This window comes from Haemaphysalis longicornis, unplaced genomic scaffold (genome assembly GCF_048455015.1).
Source record: "Haemaphysalis longicornis isolate Haplotype H1 unplaced genomic scaffold, Haemaphysalis longicornis Haplotype H1 scaffold_8, whole genome shotgun sequence".
Classification (NCBI taxonomy): Eukaryota; Metazoa; Arthropoda; class Arachnida; order Ixodida; family Ixodidae; genus Haemaphysalis; species Haemaphysalis longicornis.
In genome coordinates, this window is record NW_027526445.1 from 96534752 (window position 1) to 96559407 (window position 24656).

The 24656-nt window shown below is 45.4% G+C and overlaps 2 protein-coding genes across 3 annotated transcripts in view; both read left to right on the forward strand.

Annotated features, from left to right (window-relative positions):
- Positions 1-12255, forward strand: part of LOC144149677 (pancreatic triacylglycerol lipase-like) — a 42425-nt gene extending 30170 nt beyond the window's left edge. Inside the window, exons 4-7 of the mRNA XM_077681332.1 lie at positions 6881-7234; positions 9435-9684; positions 10836-11048; positions 12218-12255. Coding sequence (XP_077537458.1) covers positions 6881-7234; positions 9435-9684; positions 10836-11048; positions 12218-12255 — 855 coding nt within the window. The remainder of the gene's footprint in view (positions 1-6880; positions 7235-9434; positions 9685-10835; positions 11049-12217) is intronic.
- The window catches only part of LOC144149144 (uncharacterized), a 580336-nt gene that overhangs the window by 228939 nt on the left and 326741 nt on the right, over positions 1-24656 (forward strand). The window lies entirely within an intron of this gene.

The window sequence follows — 24656 nt, forward strand, 5'->3', positions numbered from 1 at the left end:
GTGCGCTCTGGCAACAGTATACCTTCTGCCTCATCAATCCATGGCCGGCAACCAATAGAGTTTCCTACAATATACACTAGAGAGGAATCTGGCGCTAGTGCCTGTGCGGCTCACATCAAGGCAGTCTGTGCCGGAATGCACCGCCATTACATTATGCGCTCGCCTTAGTTTCATCATTGTCTTGAATTCACCGCTTTAGTGTCCGTATAATCGAACACAATGCCACAAAAAGCGCAAAGAATTGTGGGCTGTTATACAAGAGGAAAATAAAACAGGCTGTTTTTTTAAAGCTAATGAAAAAGGAAGTAAAGCGTAATTTTTCTGGAAAGGAGCATACTATTCTGCAGGCCATGCTGGTAGTTAATAATGTTAATATTTGGGGGGAACGTATTAGAGACTGTTATTTTATAACTTTACCATTACTTGAGATAAGTTGTTTGAAGAGTTTGGAAAGCTTTTTGAGCGTGCTTATGAAAACGTCGTCTTCGTGGTGGACCGGTTGATACTGGAAGAAAATAGCGAGTTTTAGCTGACCGTTTTTGAGGGCCCGTTCAGCTCCGGCAGTGAGCGGGAGCGCCATTGCGCATGCGTGGCGCGCTTGGCGTGAAACGGCATTGGCTTCGTTTGTGCAGAGTGAGCGGCTGGTACCGGAGCACACCGCCGAAAACGACCAGCTAGAACTCTAAAAAAAGAATACGCGGCATTCAACCGTCGCGGAAGAAGAGACGATCGGACAGATACAGGCGCCGGTATCTCTCGTATCTTTTTTCTTCGAAGTACGTTTTCTTTCGTTTTTTTGGTTAGCTACAACTTTCGCGGCCGCTCATTACCCGCTCAGCCATACGTCCTTCGACGACAGCATGACCAACCTCATGTACGAACACGCACTGCCTGCCCTTTCACCGAACCCGGCTACCGCAGAACCGGAAGGATTTCGGCTTCCTTGTAGCTCGTAGATGTGGTAATGCATAGGGAAGATAGCAAATTCCCCAAATCGCTTAAGAATCCAATTGTCATGCCAAGCCCAAGGCAAAATCGGGGGCCTTCCCATCACCCCCCAAGAAGACATGAATTCTCAGGTGCAGTTTCCTCTCTAGTATACTTAATAAGAAACTCTATGCGGCAACCAAGAACGTATCTTTGACCGAGAACGCTGACTTTCACTTTTATTATTTGTCACCCACCGAACGAAAACGTGCGCCGCGCGCCCACACCACCTCCCAAAACGGAAAAATGGCAACATCTCCACCCAGTGGATGATGTCGAGGGTGCGGAGTACGGGGACTCGAAATGACACCCAAGTTGCGTCTCGAGTGACTTCCGATTTGCCCCCCGACTGTCATTAACATTTGAGCCATGAGTTGCACAATGATTAATCCCTAAATGAAACTGCAACTGACGGCTGAAATCGAATTTCGCTTGATTTTCGCTTGATGGTTGTGTGCGCTCAGATTGACGCGGACGGACATTGGGAGGTCCTAAGGTACTCCGAACCGTCACAGGCGAGGTAGTAAGCTGTTTGACTCTCGGGTAATAACTCAGGGTCGTAGCCCAATGCGTAAGACGACTGACACTAACTCTGTCTGGTCACCAGATGCAGGCTCGAATTCTGCCGGTGCCTGTGTGATTTTTTGCGATTGTAAATGCTATGCCACGGACGAGGACGGACATTGTGGGGTCCTAAGGTACTCCGCACCTAAAACGAACTCATACGTGGACGCCACTGTTTGCTGGTGATGACGGCATAGAGTGTCTTAGTAAGTATACTAGAGAGGAAACTGCGGCTCGTAAGCCATGTCGTCGTGGGGGTTGATGGGAAGATTTCCTTTTTTGGCTTGGGCTTGCCATGACGATTGTATTCTTAAGTGGGTTTTGGGATTTGTTTCCTTCACTATGCATAACGCGTTTACGAGCTACAAGGAAGCCGAAATCCTCCCGTTTCTGTGGTGGCCAGTGAAACAGCAGGCAATGCATGATCGCACTTGACGTTGCTCATGCCGCAGTCGAAGGACGTATCACTGAGCGGGTAATATGCCACCGCTAAATTTGTAGCTGACGAAAAGAAGAAACAAAACGTACTTCGACGAAGACAAGATACGGCAGATACGGGCGCCTGTATGCGCCCTATCTTGTCATCGTCCACGACTGTTTAACGCCACGTTTTCTTTTTTCTTCTTAAACCAGCTGGCGGTCGGTGCACCGGTTCACCACGAAGGCGGCGTTTTCATAGGCAGGCTCAAAAAACTTTCGAAATTCTTTAAACCACTTATTATTTGAAATAATGATAAAATTAATAAAATCACAGTTTCTAATAAGTTACCCCCAGATATCAACATTGTTCGTAACTACAACCTTGGCCTGCGGAATAGCGGGCACAACTGTTCTGGCAAAAATACGCTTAACTTCCTTTTTCCTTAGTTTTAAAACAGCCTGTTTTTATTTTCCACTTACATAATTGCACACTATAATTCCCACTTTTGTGGCACTTTGTTTAAATTTCCGGTCACTAAAACGTTTCAATCCAGCAAATGACGAAGCTAAGGCGAGCGCGATGTATAATGGCGGTCCATGACGACACAGATCACCTTGATGTCAGCCGCATAGACGCTAGCGCCAGATTACTCTCTAGTGTATACTGCAAGAAACTCTATGGATGACGGTGTGACTGGCCGTCTTTACATGGGCGCAATCCCGGTTCGCCAAGCCGGAGCTACAGCCAATCCGTATCCAGTCGAAATCGCACGAATGTTCCCTGCTACTGGCGCGCCGCCGTCATATATGCGTTGTGAGCAGGTCTCCTTGCAGTTTTCCTCATACAATTCTTCTAAGTAAAAATCAAAAATAATGTTTTCGTTTTAGTCTTGAACCCGCGTTATCCTATCTTAGTCGGCAGCGCACGTTCGCGTTGAATGCAAGCGCGCGCGGCTTGCCTACCAAGGTCAGTTGCTGCCGTGCCCTGTCAGATGATAACGGCGCCGTTCCTGCCACAAGCAAGAGGGGGGCTTCTTACGGCCTAGCAGCTATCTACAAGTACTCAGCTCGGTGGAGTCGCCTTGTTGTACAGCAATACGTTGTGCGCCTGCATTTCTTCGCCCCCTCCGCACAATCCCCCCTCCGTAACGCGTTCTTTTCGTACAGGTAAAAGTTATCCGAATAAGCACTACGTTAGTGCGCGTCCCTCGTTTGTAAACATTGTAGTATGCTGCCACTGATGTGGAAATATAGGGGGATATTTTTTCCACATTCCGTGGTTCGTTTGAGCAGATTTTGCCTCAACGAAGTTCGCTTCAAATAAGTTTTTCGCACGTCCCGTAAATTTGGTTGTAGCGGGACTCGGCTGTATTGCCTGCAGAAGCTCGGGCGTTCATCGGGGTATGTTATTCACCTGGCTAAATTCGCTTCCAATTCTTTTTTGCAACGAAACTCGTAGCATAATGGCTCACGAGCGTGAAGGAAGCGCCTGTCTCGCATTGTATACAATGTGTTGTCTGTGTTTTTTTTTAAATTACGCAAGCGCACAGAAAGTTTTCATTAACATTTATTTCACGAGGTCAACCACTTCAGAACTGTTTATTTTAGGAAAAACATTTATAGATGCACCTCTAACGCGCTCTCGCAGTGCACCAATATTGTGACGTCACAAACCATAGTACTCGAAAGCAGGCAGGGTGTGGGCACCCATTTTCACGTTTCTGGCCTTTTCTGCTTTTCTAAACAACCGCGAGTGGCGAGAATAGGGAATTTGTATTCCCGGCACCTTTATCTATCGACACACGTTGACTTGTTTATACCCATTAGTGTCCCTTTAAATCGTTGCCGCGCTTTCAAGCTAGTGCGGCAAGCGCACGTCATGAAAGAAATAATAAGAAACGGTGCTCATGGGACAAAAGTGGGCACATAGAAGTTGAAAAAGAGAATTTCGCGTGTGGTGGTTGTCGCTGATGGCGTGGAGAAGAGAAGTGAAGAGGAAGAACACGGTGGTGGCTTCTAAACACACTCCCCCTCTGCGGACGTTTCGGTCACTGCTGCGAACTCATCTCACTCAAATTCACCTCGTTTTGGCTCCTAGAAATGCGTGGCATACATTCAATGAGACCGGAGACTATCTAGCAAGGATCGCACTATCTGGGCCTGTTGTAGAAGTCGTTGAACCGACACCTTTAATAACCTGTGCTACGTACCGAACGTTGTTGAAACTTCAAGAACAACAAGAGTCAGTTTTATTGTATTTAAGAGATTTCCATAATACAAAATTCTCATGGAAATATGACTGGTGCCCTTCGCTAAACTTAAAAGTTATTATTACAGCCCTACGTTGTCGGGTACCGAAGTTAAATAGGTACTTGCACAGGTCTCGTCTGGAGCTAACAGCTCTGTGCGGCTTGTGTAACGAGGACGAATCTGTCCAACACTACCTTTTGAGAAGTCCCCTTTGTTCGCGTGCGGCAGGTCGCTCGTTCTGCCTGCTTTTCCCCCTTGTTGTGGTTGTTGTGCCTTTAGGTATGGCAGATACCGAATCAGGGAATCGGCCAATCAACAGAAGACAGTGAAAATAAACAGAATTTTTTCTTTTATTGCGAGACCCCTAAAGTAGATAATTCAGATCGATTGGAAAGAGTTTTGCATCCATAAACAATAGAAAAAACTGAAAATTCAAGGGGGGAGGGGGTAACCAAACGCAATTATAAAGTGAATTCTAATAGATTACCTTCCATTGCGTTTTGGAATCTAAGAAAGCCTATTTAAAAACGGTAGTATACATAAATAATTTCTGTGAGAAGTATAGTACACCGCCACCTCAGCAGTTTGGTTTTAGAAACGTAAGGGCTGCATAGCTAGCACTACTAACACAGAAAGGCATTATCCTTCAATCATTCGAAAATAATAAACTAACCATGGGTATTTTTTGTTGATTTCGCAAAAGCGTTTGATTCTTTTAATCCCCATTCAATATCATTAAAACCTAACTACTTTGGTTTTCGCGGTACTGCCTTAGCGTAATGCAGATCATACCTTGAAAATAAGGAAAAGTGTGTTCGGATCTATGAATGTGTCTTAATTTGTAAAACTAACCGCTGGCGTTCCTCAAGGTAGTACACTCGGGCTATTACTCGGGCTATTACTCGGACTATCGTAAACATAACTACTGAGGCAACATTTATTATCTATGCCGACGATACGACCATCTTTATACAATCTAAAGGTCCGGATGAACTTTGGCAAATGGCGAACGCGACACTGCGCAATCTAAACATATGAAGTACGGCTAATTCACTCAAAATAAACACCCCCAAAACCAAAGAAGTTGTGTTTACTCCTTCCCAGAAGCATTTATATTATCAGCTTTGCGTTCGCATTGGCTTAAACAACATTGAAGTCGTGTCAGAAAAAAAATTTGGGATTATCTTTTATCCGAATATGTCATAGACTTTGCATGTAAACCGAGTACTTAGTTCTCTGGCTAAGACCTCAGGCGCTATTTGTTATGTTTTACCTGAGAAATTGAAGTTGTTAGTTTTTGAAGCACTTTTTTTGTACCCAAGCAAATTATTGTATTTGGTCTTGGGAACTACATTAAAAGAAAATATAAATAGGTTCCACTCAGCGCAAAAGGAATTCCCTCGGACACATAGCAAACCTAAGTTACGATTCATCCGTTGACCACCTTTTCTATTCATATAGGGTTTTACCGTTTCCTTTTTTACACAATTCCAATTTACTCATCAGGTACAAAAACTGCCTCGAGCATAATAACACAATATTTTTATATATATCTAGTTTACTGAGTGTCCCTGAAACTGGGTATTCTTTTCGGGATAATTGGCTGATCCGTTTCGTAGCACCAACCACGGCCTTGATATGGTTAACAACCATGCACCACGAATTCTTAATGAATTCGCCTCCAAAGGAATAATTTACGTAGCATTAACCCACAGCCTTGATATGGTTAACAACCGTGCACCACGAATTCTTAATGAATTCGCCTCCAAAGGAATAATTTACGTAGCATTAATCTCACTCAACTGAAACTTTATAATCGTGACGATCCTTTGTAAGCAGTTTTTTTCTCGTTTTTTCGAATTACTGTGCACTACCTGTTTCGTTTGAATTTCCCATTATGCGTTTGTAACGTAATCCCAATGTGTTGCAGTTGTGGATTCTTTTACTTTGGTGCACTTCACTAATTACACACCTTTGGCTGGAGGATCTCGTACTTTTTTTACGAGGGTAAATACGACAAATTTCTAACTATGTACTCGACGACAGTCTTTTTTTCCTTTATCTTTCTTTATGTTGCACTTCAAGTGTCTAGTGTCATAATTTTTTTTCTCTGGTCGTGAAGAGCGTGATAAAAAAAATCCATCATATTTTCTTTTCCTCGCTTGGTGTTGCTTTTTAACCTGCAAATAAGAAATTCCGGAATTGTTCGCTATATGCCCCACTGCTTTGAAATGGGAGTTGGGTCTCCGTCAACCTGGCTGCGACCAACGTCTTGCTCTCCTTCCTGCATTTCCTTTAGTTATTGTTAAGAAAATGCAAGCTAAATAAATGAGTGAATGAGATGAATGATTCAACAGCACTGCTCATGCGTTTTATTTGTGCGTGCTACTTATTGTTTCCCTTGGTGTCTTGGCAGCACTGTGGTATATTGAAAATGTGTGTCGTGCTGCAACCAGTTGTGCCGTCTCTTCGTCAAAGCAGTAATTTAAGGGGTTATAGACAGCATTCGTTCATGCGTATTTTGTATTTAAACATGATGCTCAGACTAGCCTAATGAACGTACGTCTTTTACAAGGTGCAATTGCATTTCAGGTAGCATCAGCTAGTTCCTGTGCAAACCCAAATGGAACTGTTCCTAATGCCGAATATTTCTTTTTAGCGGCTGAAATTAACTCGGGATGCAAGAGCAGACGGTGTTTGTTATGATGACGTTGGCTGCTTCAGCTCTACTCAAAGAATGGGACTCAAGGAAGGTGGTCCAGAGCCACCTGAATTCGTAAATGCGACGTTCTACTTTTTTGACAATGCATCTAGTCCTGATTTGGAGGAACTCTTGGACGAAGAGAAAAAAACACACATACCTTCACGGACCTACACAGTCGCCAATTGGACGCTTAAGGAAATGAATGGGACGCTCAATACCAGTAAACCTCTGGCGGTAGTAACACACGGTCTCACAGGAAGCAAGCGCACACCTTGGATGAAACCTCTGGTGAAGGAACTTCTCGAGAACGTAAGATACTGCTGTATAATATTATCGCTCCGTAGTTGTATGGTGAACTAGTTTCTAATGATTTATTTCGGGCGGTGCATGGTAAAAAAATTTTCATCACTGTTTTGCCATCTTGGGAGAATGCCGAGTTTTCTTTGAACATAACACCCAGTGTCGAGTAGGGACAATTGGCGAATGTGATTAAAAAATACGCTCGGAAAACGGACATTATAGACCGTTCTCGAGATCTAAGTCTAAGAGTAATGATGGCTGCGTTCATTTTGTAGCACTTCGATTACTTCGCGTGTTCGCGTTAATTTCTCAGCTTTTTAAGACAACATATGAAAAGTGTTTGAGAGAATATTAAAAGTGTTTGACGATAATATTTGTCAAATGTCAGTCAAATGATTTTGATATCGGACAGGCATTGTTCCGCTATGTACTCTCAGTGTCCACCTCACCACATTGATAGTTGGCAGCGATAGGATTGATGCCAAGCGTGGTGCATAGACAAGGAGTCTCGTGTCTGCATGGGGGTATGGGTTCCGCTCGGCAGGCATTCTCGTTGGACCGAATGTGACAACGCCCGGTGTCCGTAAATAAGGATAGTTACGCGACCCTTCAAAAAGATAATAGACACGCCGGTGTTGCTGTCGGTGTCCTACCGGAGGTCGGTCTTCAAGAGGCCGTAAGGTTCATCCATAGTGACAGTAGGCTTAGGGTGAAACGTCTGCGAACGATTGTGAATCCGACATGCCTGCGGCCACTGGAATTGTTGCTGCCCTGCTGGTCGGTCAGTGCTTACTTTTTGCCGGATCTCCCGGCACCAAGTATTATGGAAGAAGACAGACAGCAGCGTTCGCGGCAATGATTGACCGTTATGGTTGTCTGTCATATAATACCAGGGTCAGTATTTGAATGACGATGGTTTTGCTGATTATCGTTCATGCCGATAACGGTACTCAACAGCATGTATATAAGCACACTTTCCGAACAGGGAGATGAACATACAAATAACGGGTGTCATGCCCGCGTATGTTGCAAGCCTGGCCACCTAGATGCCCCTCACGTGCGCCTCCTTCTTAGGTGGTACGACTAGAAGAATCCCGAGATAAATGCGCTGGTGGATTAAACCGACGTCAAAGATGTCAAGCTTTCTTATTTTCGGGAAAATACTTAGGGTTTATTGAACCGGAAAGGTCGCAATAAAAACTGGCTGGTCTTCCGCAAAAGTTGGAAGCAGTGAGGCTGGAACGCAGGCCGCTAGAGTGAAAACCCGTGACGCTATACCTAAACCACCGAGGCAGTCCAGCGTCGCGTAGTTGTCAGTTGATGAAAGGGAGTTTTCCAAGCGAACCAGTAGGTGGCGGTGGGGGATGCGTCTAAGCTTCCAGTTTTGTCAATCGCGCGCCGGATTCAATCTACGTTCAATCGAGCTTCTTCAATTATCGCACCAATATAGAATTTCTGGGAGTTCCTGTAGCTTCTTTTTATATGACTACACTAGCAATAATTTTATTGTGTTGAGTGGGAGAAAACCACTATAGAAAGAATGGCTTCCGTAGAATTCGGAAAAAAAATTTCACAACGAAATACGAAAAGCTGAGTTAGTTTAGAGGCGCACAATAATGCGCGTATAAACTACCTCAGTGAAAACGTACGGTTTCCGTACATTTAGTCTCACTCGCCCCCACCATTTTATGCTGCAGAGCAAGCTTTCTCAATATAAAAAACAGGATTCACAGGCTTTTTAACTTCCGAGTAAATTTCGGCTAAGATGAGAGTAGATATACAGAGCAAACGTAGACGTTACAGCGAGGAAGACAGTTTCTTTTTATATTTCTGTTCATTTTTCAGTCTGCAAAACTGTGTTTTTGGTAAAAAAAACTTTGCCCCCCAAGGAATGTTTCGCTCGGAACACGAGGCGTTGCTTCCTTGCTACTTTTTAGAGTTAGCATTGAGTGATTCGGACGTTATCAAACGGTCAGTAATTTTCGAGGCAAGAAAAGTGGCAAATCGGTTTCACCGACAGGAAGAACACCGTTACGTGAATATCATGTGTTAATTAGCAGTTCTCAAACCATACGTCATTAGCTACGCAGTTTGCACCTATTAACTGTGAAGTATTTATCCTGCAATACGAACGTTTCGCTAAGAAAATAACTGACAGAAGAATTTCAGGAAATACTTATTTGTGATAAAAAAAATTTGTTTATTACAGCTTAACTGCACCGTTTTGGTGGTAGACTGGGAGAGGGGAGCGGCTGGATCATGGACTGACGCGGCAGTGAACACACCAATGGCTGGCGTCCTAATCTCGCAGTTTCTTCAGAAAGTAGTAATCCAAACTGAATGTAAAATTCACCCTAAGAACATCACCCTGGTGGGATTTAGTATGGGTGGCCAAGTGATGGGTTTTGTCGGGCGACATTTTAAGAATGCGACCAACATCTCACTAGGGCGGATAGCAGGTACGTAAAGCATGATCTTATTTACAGCATCTTTCTTTCAATGCCTTACTGCATGATGAATTTTACTAGGATATGCAAATTAACAGTGACCAGGATATCCGAAACAACATACGAAAGGATACTGGAAGTGCGGGCATATAAATATAATTAATGAAGTGTAGCGTGATATGTAGTGTCATCGGTGCGCATGAAGCAAGAAAATGAAGTAAAATAAACAAATGCATTTCAAGAAATGTCTGACATGGGTGCTAATATTTGTTAAACGGAAGTTATTTCGACTTGAGGTTCACTTAGTGGAAGTTCGTAAATAATAACCAGATAAAAAAACAAGCGTTACTTGTTCAGGGTTGGTGCAACGCGTATACAATTGTATGTGTGTTCATCTACTTTACAGATAGAAGACGTATAATTGAAAACAGTGTCGTTTGGGCTTTCCATGCGCTAGACTACCCAAAAACATAATTTACGGCAACATATCCACTTCCTGCCTTTTTCATCCGTGTTTATTATTTGCAACATGAAACACTTGTAATCAAATTTACAGGCACTCAAATAATCTAAGGTAAAGTTGTGAGATGTTGTGTCAATACGAAAATTACGTAAGAAGTATAGAGAAACCATAATAGTATGCTGTATTAGGTTGCACCAAATAATATGTATATTGCATGTGATTATGTATATCTAATTTTCTGTTTAAATGTGCGCCGATCATTGCTGTCAGTATTGGGACAGCCACCACGTCAAGCTGCTTCAAACAGCAGCTTTTTGTGATTGGCTCATGCTTTGTAAAAAAACGAAAATAACAATGTGATGCGTGTGTGCGAAAAAAAGAACAAAAAGAACGGATAAATAACGCTGCTAGAAATATACATGCAGGAAAATAAAGATGTGATGTGTTTGTGTGTGAAAAAAAGAGAAAATAACGCACTAATAAGGCTTCTAGAAATGTACGTGCAGTTGTTTTTGTGGTGACTATGGACTAGTTAGTGCCCGGAACAATTAACTAGAAATTGGTTGTTTTTGATGTAGCATTGCAACAGAGGAAGAGAATCCGGATATACTGTTCCAATAAAATTTTTCAGAGACCCTATGAAAAGACGATAAAATTCTGTATTACAATGTTTTACCAGCGTACTTGAAATGCCTTCCAGGTCTTGACCCTGCCGGATATTTGTTTGCTTACACAAACTCGTGTTTGTCAAAAGAGGACGCAGAGTACGTGGACATCATTCATACCCACGGTGGAGACATATTCGACTTTAAAATAGGGGTTTATCCGGCTGTCGGACACGTGGACTTCTACCCGAATGGGGGAGTGACACAGGCCGGATGTCAGCCAAAACCTAGTCTATTCAACTTTATGGGTGAGAGAGTTAACTCTTTTCAACAGTTCTGGGGATTTTTCAAGTTTATTTATATTCTCACTGTAACATTCATTTGTGGAAATGGCAATAGAGGTTCCCAGAATTCCTAGTTTGCATGTTTAGCAAATGTGAAACTAGAGCCTGAAGTTTGTATTTACATTGGCTTTAATGCTTTAAATATAACTAAGGCTACGTTTGGAGTACCGACGCAAAAGATACATCATCATCTATGAACGTAAAAAAATGCGTGTAACGCACTTCGATTGGCTGAAAGGTGAAATGACATTATCCTCTAAAAATACTACGACCTGTTCGGCTACAGTCCGAACCCGGCCTAACGGTTAAGGGTATTAAGAGTGTTTAAAATCCAATGTGTCTTCATCCAATAACGCAATTTTTAATAAAATTTATTTTTGTGGCTAGTTTTGTAGCCACACTCTCAAGCACATTGTAGTTCAGTATGTCACATTAATACAATACGATTTTTACTTTAATCTAACCTTTCACCGCAGAAATTTTATTATTCTGGGAAATAAAACGATGAGCGTTTTGGCCTCTGGGCCACACTGATGCAAAATTCCGGAAGCATTGAAAATACCATTGGCCAGAAAATGGCCGTTTGCGACATAAAAATGGCTCCTGAAATATCCCGCATGGCAAACAGAAAAAACGCAAAATGCTGAGTTAAAAAAAAGACATATCGGTCGTACTACACAGCAATCCCGCGGTATAATCTATGGTACAACGTTGCTCGGCGCCGGTACGAAGGAAAAATGCCTCGCCCTGATTATACTACGAGTGAAGGAACAGTTTAAATACCACTGTTTCACTAAATAATTAAGGGTTGCAGTAAAAAATAATGTGGCGCTGTGAAAATCCGACAAGTATGTGAAATCACGAGTGCACTCTAACTATGGTGAAACTACGGTGAAATTATGAAACGGTGAAACGGTGAAACTGGTGAAACTATGGTGAAAACTCGGAACTACGATGTTCCAGAAGTATTCAATTAATTGCGTGATATATCATAGTGGGATACTGAACAAAGCTTTCACAATATTGATGGTATGTTCAGTAAACACCGAATATGTAGCGCCACTTTTCATATGTGGATTTGTGATCGGCTTTATGTTCAACTTTTTGATATTCATGTACCTTTATCCCTGTAGGATTTCGAAGTCTCATCGAATTGCATTCCTGCAAGTGAGTGTGGTATTGGTGTATTGCTTTCATTCAAGTTACTAATATATTCCCATTTTTTAACATACTAAAATTAAAAGAAAAAGTTGCTGAATGTTCGAGAGCGAGAAAAAAGCTCCTTTTGATGCGGGTTTCTCGCTGTGTTTTTTTTTGCGTGTGCTGGGCAGTGTTCAGTGTGTTAGCGCAAAAAAAAATTGCCGACGATTACTATACCCCCTATTGCGAATTGTGTGCGCAGTGCGGACTGCAGTCTTCTCGGTCACGGCGCATAGCTGCTGCGTCCAAGGAAGTGATCGCGTGATCAGCGAACGCATGTCGGCGCGCGCTACTCTGTAGTTATCACGCAGCGCGGCGCCGCCACTGAGTACGATGTAAATGGTGTTTGAACCTCCTGCACAAATGCCACGTGGACGGAGAGATCCGCGCTCGAGAAGGAGAGAGAGAGTTGCTTTATTGAAATAGAAATGAGCTATAGCACTTCACGGGCCCGATTTTAAGGCCTGGGCCCAGCCCAAGCCCACTTTGTGAAGCCCGAGCACGACCCTGGCCCGTAATTCTTATCCCAGGCTTGGCCCTAGCCCGTGCGTTCGTAAGTGAGCACGGCCCTTGTCCAACCCGTGCCCTTCGTCTCCAGTCCAGGCCGGGCCCGGTCATAAATTTTTAAGCTTAGGGAGGACGGCCTGCGTGTGTTTGACCAAGCCCTGCTTAGACGCTCAAGAAAATGTATTTATTATATTCCGTTGATTGTCTTCATAGCAGTCAGTAATACAGAGCGTCTCGCTCGTACAGAATGCCATTAGCTAAAATGCGAAGTAGTAATAGTAGCAGTAGTAGTAGTAGTAGTAGTAGTAGTAGTAGTAGTAGTAGTAGTAGTAGTAGTAGTAGCAACTCCATTTTACCCAAAATATGTGGTGATTGCACCAATGAGTTGTTCACTCAGTCAATTAGGCAGCGGGCTTCCGATGTTTGGGAACGCGGAGTTTTCAGAAATCATCCCGTCCTTCATATCTTATCCTTCCTAGAGTTGGAGGCTGCCATCTCTAGCCCAGCTCCCCTCGTCCAAGAAGCCCTCACTCAGTTGGCTGAAATGAAAAAATGGTTGTCGTTAAGTGCACGAGCTTTCCCTTACATCTTTGTAGTTCACGTCACATCGGCGTAATAACACCTCGTATTCTTACATGAAAGACACCATCACCTTCAGTGACCGGATTCTTCGTACTTAACGCGGTTGTCTCGGCCACAAAATGGTATTTCAGGAATTATTCGTTCCAAGTTTCAATCCATGAGATTGTACGTGCTTTGAAATGTTTTACCTGGAGTGGTGACTTAGCGGTGGTGTTTCTCTACCACGTGCATTCGATTCCCGACCAGGGCATCCGCCATTTCGTGTATGTGGCATTTAAAACACACGTGCACTTAGACATCGGGGCAGAGCTACCGTTTCTCTGAATTAAACCTGAGTGAGAGGAGGCCGGGCTATCAATGTGGTGGAGTAAATACTGCACCTATGCGTACAGCTCGTTTTAATGTGGGCGGATCATCGCTGAAGCAATCGGTATGCCACCCTGAGGCTGGGGTCGAAGCGAACCCCTGTAACCGTTTCTTGGAAAGGGCCTACAATTCGAGCTGGTCGCTGGCCGAGGGAAGTGATGAGCCATTGTAACCTAGTGACTTGGGCGCAAAAGTGCAGGGTCAGTTCTACAGAACTGACTCCCCGGGTGGCCCTTGACCTCTTCGAGGTTCCCGATGGGAAACAGCGGATTCTCCGAACGGAGGAGAAATCAGGCCAATGTGCGTCACCCAAGGCTTACAGGCATGTTGGCTGGCAGAGGTAGGGGCGGTAATCACGAGCAGCAAAGTTTCTCAGGGACCCCGGCTAATTAACTCGGGTGTCCCAGCCCCCTGCCGTGAGAGACGTTCACGTCGAGTCGAGTCTAGCAGGAAAGCGCAACAGGGGGAGTGAGGGGGAGTGCATCTCTGCGAGTAGGAAAGCAAATTCACATAAGGCAGGCTCGAATCAGGGCCTAGCTACACGTGCAGTACTTCCTGCGTGCTATGAGTGTGGGTCGAGGTGTTGCGGGTGGCAGTCACCAGACTATATCGTGAAGCAGTTTACCCGACACTCGCCGCTCATGGATCTGATGCATGAGCAGAGACGGACCATCATGTGCGACTACATTGGTTTACCTGCAGCTCTCCCTTCGGGGAGGTGCTTAGTTACTCCCGCCTATGTAATACCCCAAAATGTATAACCTTTATGCAATACATAAAATGTAATTATAATAACAGCGTAATGAGCTCCAGACCTAGCAAAAGACGATTTTGAAGCAATGCATAGAACTATCATCAAGAATCGCGTAAAATAAACTCAGAACATACCTCGTAATTTTATTTTCTACACGTCAAGTCGGAACTATTACCGTCCGGACCCACAAATGCAATCCCTATACTTGTAACGTAGTCTTTATGCCATCGGGTACACTATCGCAATAAAAAAAGCCCGACACCGGCCCGGGCACACGCCGTCCAGCCCGAGCCCGCTCCGGGCCCGCGGCATTCAGCCTGTGCCCCGCACGGCCCTCCAATCGTCGACCTCGGGCGGCCCGCCCCGGCTCACAGGCCTGCCCGGGCTCAGGCATTAGGGTTAGCCCGGGCCCGTGCAGTGCTGTAAATGTAGAAATGACGAGTTCGTCAAAGGGCCTATGTACGTGGATCATGCAAAGCCAGCGTGCGGGGCTTCTGTGGCGCCACCTCGGCATACCGCCCTTCCCTTCAACACTTTCGCCCTACTTTTCTCTTCCGTTTTTCTTCTGACGTCGGTGTTTACTTTGTTCGCTCGGTTACGAGACCACAAAGCCGCTATACGACACTAGCGGACGTTTAAGTGCTCAGCACTAAAATTTCTGCGCTAGTTTTTATGAAATTTAATGTAAATGTGTTGTTTCATTAATGGCCTTCAGACCACTAATCCTGCTCACAGAACTTTGGCAAATGAACAGATATAATTAATTAATTAATTAGTCGGACTCAGGTCCTCTAAATTTCACGCGCGCATGCTTACCCGACACCCGGCTTTTGCTGCCAACGCCGCCTGTGTAATCCTTGCCGAACGCGTGAGTGAAAAATGGCCAAACCATAGAGAAAGAAATACTAGTATGAGAGGACGCTCTCATAGAGCCCTACGGCTGAATTGACTGTAGTGTAGTGGGGCGCCGAGCGGGCAGACAAAGTACTAACTGTTCACTGTCGGTTTCCCGGACACCAATTTTAGCGGGTAGTTTGAATGGCTCGAAAGCGCTGCTCACAGCGACGGGCATCGGTACGGCATTTGTACACTTTCATGCATTTTTAGTGTTTATTTGAATATACCATTCTCAGGCTTGGTGCCCGCATGGTTTGCAAAGTCTTTTTTTTTTGAAATGTGAAATTGCATTTTACAGTACCATTTACAGATGGTTAAGAATTCTGTCGTGCGTTCACGTCTTGTTAAGCCACATAGAAGACCTCATAAATGAAGAAATATTTATTGTATGGCACTAACTGGAACAACAAGTTCAAATTTCCCTCCCTATTTGCAATATACATATAATAATAAACATTTTGTAATACGCCGCAATAGAGACAATACACAGTAGTGGGAGGAAAACACGTTTCCAGGAATGAAAAAAAATGCACAAGTAAAGGTACCACAGCCATACAAAAGATTTATTCTGCATAACTGAAATCTAGAAGAGTCAGCCATCCACAGTTTTTCTTGTATCTACGACACCCTCAGACTCTGTGCGCTCTTGCAGTCATACAAAAATATCAACCATAACAAAATCTAGACATTGTGATACTTGCAACAGTTTACAACCACAATATCCGGAGATAATTTTTTATTCTGGCAATTTCTCCAGTTAGGATGTGAAAGAAGGGAAACACTTGCGCCCCGTTTACCGAAAAGGCTTTGATAGCCTTGCTTATTTGATGAACTCCAAGAGGTCTATTGCCTCTGGGAAACTTCAAATTAGTAGCAGTAATTGAACAGAAATCACATTTGTGTGAAATTCACACGCAAAAACGTTAAGAGGAAAACAAATCAACTTCCTATTGGTTCCTTGCAAGGGTGCATTTTCCTAAGAAGCCGGGTTACGTTCCGAAAGCGTCGCCTTCCCAACAAAGGCAAAAAGCCAGTCGGGGATGTTTTAGGTACGTGTACGTAGTCAAACGACAGTTTCCAGGCTCGATTAAGTCAGGCAAATTAATGTCGTCCGCTGTATAATATAAGAAGCAGGGAAGCAGTATATGCTTCTTGTGTATGAGACAATGGTGACGCATTACAGAGTTCCATAAGGTAACGCGACAACATTTTTGGAACCACGCGCCATATTTTTGCCATTTCGAAGACACAGTCGAGCACAATTTCAAAAGTTCCTCGCACAAATGCAATACTGAACTTGACGTTACTATGCTTCCCATCTCACAACCAGGCACCAGGCAGTAAGGAATGCTACTAGAGTACATTTTACATTAGGTATGTTTTGCAATCCAGCATGTGCTATGACAGACATTAAAAATGCCTGTGCCGCCTATATGCTCGCGGATTACACCGAAAATGTGTATTCAGCATGGCATTATACATTTTCTCTGCCTGAGTACAACAAGAAGAATTACAGTGCAATTTGATTTACGAAGCACATCATGGGAGCACTGCGTATATTAGCAAGCTGTGTTTCACCTGAAAACAAAGGCTCCGGAAAAGGACCACCACACTACACACACACCCCGCACGGGGCACCTTGAGTATTCATGGTGACGGTGAGCAGCGACACCGCGGACCCCGAGCTCATATACATAAGCCGTGTCCAACCGTGGCGAGGTGTTTAAAGGTGAAGGGTAGAAGCCGTAAACGGTGGCCGTCGGAGCCTTGGTCAAGCTCCGGCCGATGGGCTCCCTGCCTGTCTACCAGTCTGGGAGCTCCGGGACCTCTTTGACTACCAGGGTAAGGTCAAAGGAGAAAGTACCCCCATCTCCCTGCTTTCCAATGTATCATATGGCATTTTTCAACCCCCCCCCCCCCAAACGTGATCCGCCCCGAAAAGGGGCCGCACCGAAGTTTTCTTTCCACCGCTTCACAACTTGAGTATTCCGAAACGGAACAACTACTCTCGCTTCCTAGGGATAGAATCAGTTTACCAGTTGAACCCTCTTGCTTCAAAGTCAATATTTGTCGTCACCAAATTTTTTGAAGGTGTCTTAGGCGAATCATATAAAGCGAAAAAACAACTAACCGGTGAAATCCTTGTTGAAGTCATTAGCCAGGATCAGGCTGATAAACTTCTTGCACAAACCAGCATCGGCGATCTGGCCATCCGAGTCACGTCCCACCGCAGCCTAAACAGCTCCCAGGGCGTGATCTCCGAACATGACCTTTTGAATGAAACTGAATCGGACCTGCCGGAGGGCCTTTGTGGTCAGAGCGTAACTGGTGTCAGGCGTATAACCATACGTAGAGATGACATACAACTACTCACGAAGCACCTCATACTTACCTTCGACAGGCCGACCCTCCCCGAATATGTCAACGCAGGCTTTATCCGATGCCCAGTCCGGCCTTACATCCCGAACCCGCGGCGCTGTTTTAAGTGCCAACGGTTCGGGCACGGCACAAACTCCTGTCGTGGCAGACTTACCTGTGCAAAATGCGCCCAGCACGACCATTCATCCGAGAGCTGCAATACTGAGAATTTCACCTGCGCAAACTGACAGGGTCCCCACGCTGCATACTCACCGAAATACGAGAAATTCAAACAAGAAAAGCAAATCATCAATGTGAAGGTCCCGAAAAACATCACCTTCCCAGAGGCGCGAAAGAGGTTCGCCTCTTTCCCCCTGGGGAGGTATGCCGACGCAGCTCGTCTGGTGTCCACAGGGACCCAGTTCAGCGAGTCTGACCTGGTCCCGCCTCCGCCCCCCAATTGGTTGCCTCACGCAGCCCAACGCGGCACTACGCCGCTTCCTGAGGCAGCAGCGGTTGTGGTGCAAACCACTTCTGTCGGGACCGGTTCCGCTCCCGCTCCTGCCTCCCCGTCCTCCAGTGCGTTGGAGGGTGCCGAGGGGATGGACACCGCCGGCCCCCTCACCGGCTCCCACCGCCACCGCACCGCCCGTGCCACCCCTGGTGCCCCGGACGTCCTCGGCGGTGGTGGCTCAAACGAAGGGCTCCCGAAAGGGGGCCAAGTCCAGGGGGCCCGGTCCGTCAGGCACCCCTCTGACATCCGACGAGGGGATGGATGTCGCACCGTTCCTGCCTGCAACGCATCGCAAGTAGCGGCCTCCGATGTCCAAGCTGACAGACAGCCCCAAAAATCCCAGAATAACAGCCCCGAGAGACGACACATGAACACACACGCACACACACACTCCAGTTATTCTTAAATTTAAATGGGAACAGAAAACATCATCCAATGGAACTGAAGGGGCCTCCTTAAAACTCTTGACGATATGTATGAGATGCTGCATGCCAATCAGCCAAGTATCATGTGTCTCCAGGAAACCCACCTCAACTCTAAAGAAACAAATTTCTTAAATAGGTACATGGTATTCAGAAAGGACAGGGTTGGCTGCACACACTCTTCAGAAGGTGTGGCCTTTGTCGCCCGGAAATCATTAGCATGCCACCCTCTCTCTTTGAACACTGTCCTTGAGGCTGTAGCAATCCGTACGATAATATTTATTAGATTGATAACGGTATGCTCCATTTACATCTCTCATGATTTTGCACTTCTGAGCTCCGATTTCGAGGCACTGGTTGACCAGCTGCCGGAACAATACATCCTAACAGGCGACCGTAATGCGCACAACTCACTTTGGGGCTCCTCCAGAACGAATGCCCGACGTCGCCTGATAGAGAAGTTTCTTACATCCTTTGGAGCTTGCCTATTCAACAAAAAACAGCCTACATACCATAACTTAGGGCACAATACATACTCACATCTTGACTTGGCTATTGGTTCTGCAGTTCTCTTTCTATGTCTTGAGTGGGATGTGGGCACATACCCATATGGTAGTGGCCACTTCCCCACTTCATTAACGTATTAGGTACAGGCCCGAGCAGTCCATCTTCCCACAAAAGGTTTAATGAATCAAAAGCAAACAGGAGCACATTCACACAAACATCTCAACTACACCACACATCCATAAAACACCTACACGTGGAGGAAGCAGCCCAACTCATCATTGCGCGCATCCTCGACGCCGCCGAAAAGTCCATTCCCCACGCCTCCGGTCCTCCACGCAACCGAAGGAGGCCGTGGTGGAATGAGGAGTGTAGGCGGGTGCTAGAGGCCCAGAACAAGGCGTGGGGTGTCCTTCGCCGGTACCCCACATCAGATAACCTCATTTCTTTTAAACGGGAAAACGCTTTTGGGAAGCGAGTGCGTCGTGAGGGAAAAGGGAGAGTTGGCGCACCTTCCTCACTACCATCAATTCATACACAGACACACACGCAAGCTGGACACGAACACGAAAACTAAAAGGACAACAGACCCACAGCCTGTCCCTGGTTAGTACAACAGGGGACACACTAGAAGACAAGGCTAACACACTCGCACAACACTTCCAACACGTGTCCAGTTCAGCACACTACACTTATACTTCCTTGCTACACAAAACATCTGCAGAAAAGAAGCCGTTACGAGACAAGAACAAGTCTAATTCTGCTTGCAACTCTGAATGCACACTTCATGAGCTGAAGGCTGCTCTTGCCACGTGTAAGCCTTCAGCTCCAGGGGCAGACATCATTACATACACCATGATAGAACACCTACACGCAGACACTCTTGAGACACTCCTACACCTCTACAACAGAATATGGCTTTCGGGGCATCTTCCAAGATCTTGGAAGGAGGCCATAGCTGTGGCCTTTCTGAAGGAGGGGAAGGACCGTTCCTCTCCCAGAAGTTATCGTCCCATCGCCCTGGCAAGCTGCCTGTGTAAGCCCCTCGAGAAGACCATAAACCGTAGGCTCGTGTACTTTCTGGAGTAATACGGTCTTCTCGAGGGCTGCCAGGCAGGCTTCAGGGTGGGACGATCTACCAATGATCAACTTGATGCACTGGAATCCTACATAAAATATGCATTTGTCCATAACCAGAGTGGCCTTACTGTATTTTTTGATATTGAAAAAGCTCATGATACAGCCTGGCCTTGCGGCGTCCTCATGGACCTTAAGTCATTTGATGTCTCCGGTAAAAAGATGAACACTCTTTGTAGTTATTTGGCCGAACGAACCTTTCAAGTGAGGGTTGGCAGTGCACTTTTTAATGTATATTTGCAGGAAAACGGTGTGCCGAAAGGTGGAGTTCTGGGTTGCACGTTGTTTAAAGTTAGGAAGTTAAGATGAACTCCTTCCGAAAGGCATTGCCACCAACCATTTCCTGTTCCATCTATGTAGACGATGTGCAAATATCTTTTAAATCGTGTAACCTGTCAATTTGCGAACGTCAAGTACAGCTGGGTGTTAAGAAACTTGCTCGCTGGGCGGACCTTAACGGGTTTAAAGTAAATCCGGCCAAAAGTACTTGTGTTGTGTTGTCCCGCAAGCGCGGGATTGATGCGGACCCTGAGATTACGCTTAACCGGGCATCTATTCCTGTGGAAAGGGAGCACAAGTTTTTAGGTGTCATATTTGACGAAAAGTTCACGTTCATCCCACACATCAAGCACTTAAAATAAATGCCTCAAAACACTAAACATTCTCAAGGTCATCTCCCACCAATCCTATGGTGCAGACAAAGAACTGCTTCTCCGGGCTTTACCGCCTTGGTTGGGTCTCGGTGAGACTACGGCAGTATCGTGTATGGGTCGGCATCAAAAACAACCCTGAAAAGTCTTGATCCAGTACTCCACTTGGGCCTGCGCCTCGCGTCGGGTGCGTTCCGCACTAGCCCAGTCCAGAGTCTATATGTTGAATTTAATAAGTGGTGCCTTGAGGACCAACGAACGTACATGGACTTTCTGTACGCTTTTAAACTTTCATCGTTAAATAACCATCCTTTTAAACCTGTTTTTAATGATACATCCTCATCGCCAATGTTTGTAAATCGCCCGTCCGTTCCTTTGCCGTTCTCACTTAGAGTGAGGCAGGAAGCTTCGGATTTCAACAGGTCCTTTTTAGACATTTACACATCATTGTTTACTGACGTTTTACCACCCTGGCAGCTTCAACCTGTATGTTCTGACTTGTCCTTCATAAAAATTGATAAAACCAGGGTACCACAAACTGCAATTTTGCAGCACTTCTTGTCCCTGCAGTATAGGTATCAATGTGCAGAATTTTATAGTGACGCATCAAAAACTGCCCTTACGGTGTCGTGTGCGGCGCACGGACCCGATTTTAGAGTCTCTAAGACCCTGAACTCAAAAACCAGCATTTTTACGGCGGAAGCCCATGGAGTTTTGCTTGTTTTAAATCACGTAGTCCAACATGAAATACCCAAGTCTATCATTTTCACAGATTCACTGAGTGTTGTACATGCATTATCATCCAACAAGTCTTTTAAAAACCATGTTCTTAATGTGGTGTATAAAACCATTATGTAAGCGTATGCATTAAATCTCGAGGTGATCATGTGTTAGGTTCTAGGCCACTGTGGTATTGCGGGAAATGAGACGGCGGATCAGATGGCCGCTGCTGCACATGGCTGCTGCTTCCCATACAAATACACCGGACGTAGCAACAGTACCCTACACTGACCTCAAGCCACACATCAGACACCCCCTTCGCGAAACATGGCAAGCACCCTGGAATCAACAGACAGACAACAAACTGCACATAATAAAGCCACTATCGGGAGCATACACCACTGACACACACAACAGACACACTGAAGTTGCCGTTGCTAGGTTACTGATAGACCATACTCATATAACACACTCCCACCTGCTCACAGGATCTCCAAGACCCCTGTGGAGTGGGTGTGGAGAGGCCCTATCCGTAATCCACGTACTACTCCGATGGAAAGCACTCGACGCAACACGACACAAACACTTCACCCAACTTTACAGACAACACATCCCGTTACATCCAGCCTTTTTCCTCTCTGATGATCCTACATTTTCTGTCAAGCGCGTTTTTAAATATTTAGCAGAAGTTAAATTCTTACACTTAATTTCATACCACGCATGATCAGAACCCGGCCTTATACACCAGCCATCCTCACTGTCTTTTATTGATTTTACTTTTGTTCTTGCTTACTGATTTTAGTGTTTACGTTCTCACCTCTAATATTTAACCACTGTTGTGGCCCTCTTTGCCCCAGTTGGTCTTGCGCCATTAACATCCAATCATCATCATCGTCAACCACACTACACAGTCGGCGTATACTGCACTTACAACACGTGCATCTATTTACCAGGATGCGAGTACACAATTCCCCAGAAAAAAACACCCGACTATTGTTTTCCTTGTTGAGGGGTTACAATAATTCCCGACGAACTTCTAAGGCGCAGCAAGAGAGCCATTATTTGGAACGCAACAAAAACCACGGACAAAGAAACAGAGTGGACGAGACAGGCGCTGGAAACTATTCACCAACAAGCCCAGCAAGAAGTTCTTCTCAGCTAAGACAGGCATCTTTGCTGAGGACGTTATGAGCGCATTTGACAACGTAGGTCCCAACATGGTTCCCTTCATCTAGGTCACTCCAACAACACGTGGCACGTACGGTAACAAACAGCGACATTTAGCATTACCTCTTGCCCTGGCAGTCTTCGTATTGTAAAAGGGTTTTCGTGGATGTACTGTTTCACAATATTAGTGCTAGCAGCAACAATAATTTGAGAGTGGAGGTTGGAGACTGTACGCTAATGTGAGTAGTTTTAATGAGATGACGCACGTGAGAGATAAAAAACAGTTTGTTCCTTGTGTCAACGATAGGCTTTTCATTTGTCACGCTTTGTTGAGTGCCGAGACTTGCGTTCGATTTTCGGGTGCTAATGGCAAGGTTCTCCAGATGGAATATACTTGCGGTACCCATCAGGAGTGTCAATAAGGTAGCAAGAAGCATTGCAGGCAGTCATTGATACCGCTGAATAACTCTGGGAGAACAGTTGGCACGGCCATTTTTGTGAGTCGTGTGAGGGCAGGATCCATGAAGTCCTGTGCCATGAAGTGCTTACACCATGTCTGGTATTACGAATCCAGCTGGCTGGTTGGCTCTATTTTGAAGGCACCTGTATACACCTGCACAGGTGATAGGGTATATAGTACACAAACTGTTTGAAATGACAGATGACCTGCGAAATGTCTGTAGATTTCACTGCAACTATTACTGAAGTATTGCCTCCAGTGCATGCCACCTATTTAATATATATGTTCTCTTTTTAGATTCAGCAATCATGCGGTCGTGCTACTAGCAAAAGAAAAAATATGGGTCTTTGTAATTTCGCAACACTGCTTAGGCACATTCCTAGTGCAACTCAGCTATTGTTTGGTTTAACAAAAATGATAATGCTGCTCACATAGCCTGAATCCCTTTGTTTTTTGCAAAATCAGGACGAAGAGTGAGAGTGAACTGAACGTACTACAAGGCTTTGACAAACCTGTTGCCCCAAGTGCCCGCGAAAGAAACACATCCCGAGATCGGGCACCTGGCGAAGGTATATTTCGCCGCTTCGTGGGCACCATGGCAAGGAGCAGTTAGCAGCATGCAGCAGCAAGCAGCAGCAAACAGCCGCAGCGTCGTACTGATGACCCCCAGAGGCCCTGGACTGAAAAACATGACAAGAACACACACAGCTCCTTCTGAATAAGTGCAATCTGTGCAATACGTGTTTTATGAAACCATCCAAAATATGACCAGAGAAAAAAGTTCGCGCCAATCCACCCTGTGGATGTGGTTGGAAAGCAAAGCTGTCAATGGCACCCACAACGATTACCCATGCGACGTCACTTAAATTCACTCACGTCCCTCTACAAAAAGTGAAACCAGAGAGAAGTGAAAAGCGCTTAACCACACAATCTATTACTTCAAGGAGATATTCTTGGTAAGGTTAAACGCATGATGCATGAACGGTGGTTGGTTGAGTTGTATTGGTGTAGCCCACGAGTGGAAACTCTTTATAACACTAAAGGAAGCTCAAACCCAGTGTTGAACGATCTCACTTCTGTGTGTCTGCCCTCGCGGCCGGAGGCGACGAGATCGGCGGCGGAGACGGAGGCGAAGGCGGTGGAGGAGAGAATATTTCTATTCAGAATACTGAATGGCCCAGAGTGCGGCCCAGGAGAGTGGTTCCTTCTTCACTGTAGCCCATATTCAGTCGGCGCCACCTGTCCTCTGTCCACCAGCTGAAGCTGGGCAGGCACAGATGGGCTGGACAGCAGCATCTCCCATTGCTCTTGCTCGGTAGTTGACGGAAAGAGAG